Source organism: Pterocles gutturalis, unplaced genomic scaffold (genome assembly GCF_000699245.1).
Source record: "Pterocles gutturalis isolate BGI_N339 unplaced genomic scaffold, ASM69924v1 scaffold8569, whole genome shotgun sequence".
Taxonomy (NCBI): domain Eukaryota; kingdom Metazoa; phylum Chordata; class Aves; order Pterocliformes; family Pteroclidae; genus Pterocles; species Pterocles gutturalis.
In genome coordinates this window covers 14,270-14,947 of record NW_010133157.1, presented here as the reverse complement: position 1 = coordinate 14,947, position 678 = coordinate 14,270, and the positions used below count along the sequence as shown (strand labels likewise).

At 56.2% G+C, this 678-nt stretch overlaps 1 protein-coding gene across 1 annotated transcript in view; it reads left to right on the top strand.

The window, feature by feature from the left end:
* Nucleotides 1-225: 225 nt before the first annotated feature.
* Nucleotides 226-678, top strand: part of GFRA2 (GDNF family receptor alpha 2) — a gene marked incomplete at both ends in the record, with an annotated part of 14,590 nt that continues 14,137 nt past the window's right edge. Inside the window, 1 exon segment of the mRNA XM_010081124.1 lies at nt 226-309. Within this exon segment, the coding sequence (XP_010079426.1) occupies nt 226-309 (84 nt within the window).

Here is a 678-nt window from a genome sequence, read left to right as displayed (position 1 = left end):
CCCCCACCTACAAACTCCCAAACCAGCAAGAATTCAGCTGAGCTGCTCCAAAACGGGCTTTTCCTTTTGTTGCAGGGCAGTGCTTTAAACGCTTTTTGGTTTTCCCGTCCCAAATCCCAGATTGCCATCCCGCACCCGGCCGTAGCCTCGGTGGGGGCTGAGGTTATTGGCTGTGGTTTTTAATTTGCTTTTTCTCCCCCTTCTCTTTCTTCCCTCCCACTCCAGGAGAAGAATTTTATGAAGCTTCCCCCTACGAGCCGGTCACCTCTCGTCTCTCTGATATATTCAGACACGCTTCAATTGTCTCAGGTAATAAAGGCAACGCGCTTCCGCTGTTTTATCTTCTCCTGCCCGCGAATGCAGACCTGCTACCGAGCTCCCAGGCAAGGAAAACCCGCAGCTCCTTCCCCCGTGGGTTGGTCCTTTGCTCCCCCAGCTCCTCTGGCTGCTCTCCTGCCCATCTCTTCTCCCATCACCCCAAATCTGATCCCTGGAGCATCAATTTGGGGGAACTGGAGCCAGCTGGTGGAGGGGAGTGATGCAGGGGCTTGTTCCTGGATGCTGCGGGGGTTTGATGCCCTTTGGGATGGATCCCCTCTGTTTCAGCCCTTCCCACCGGGATCAGACGTTGCTGGGAGCGGGTGAGCCCCGGCTGAGGGGGGGTCTTGCTTTGACCCC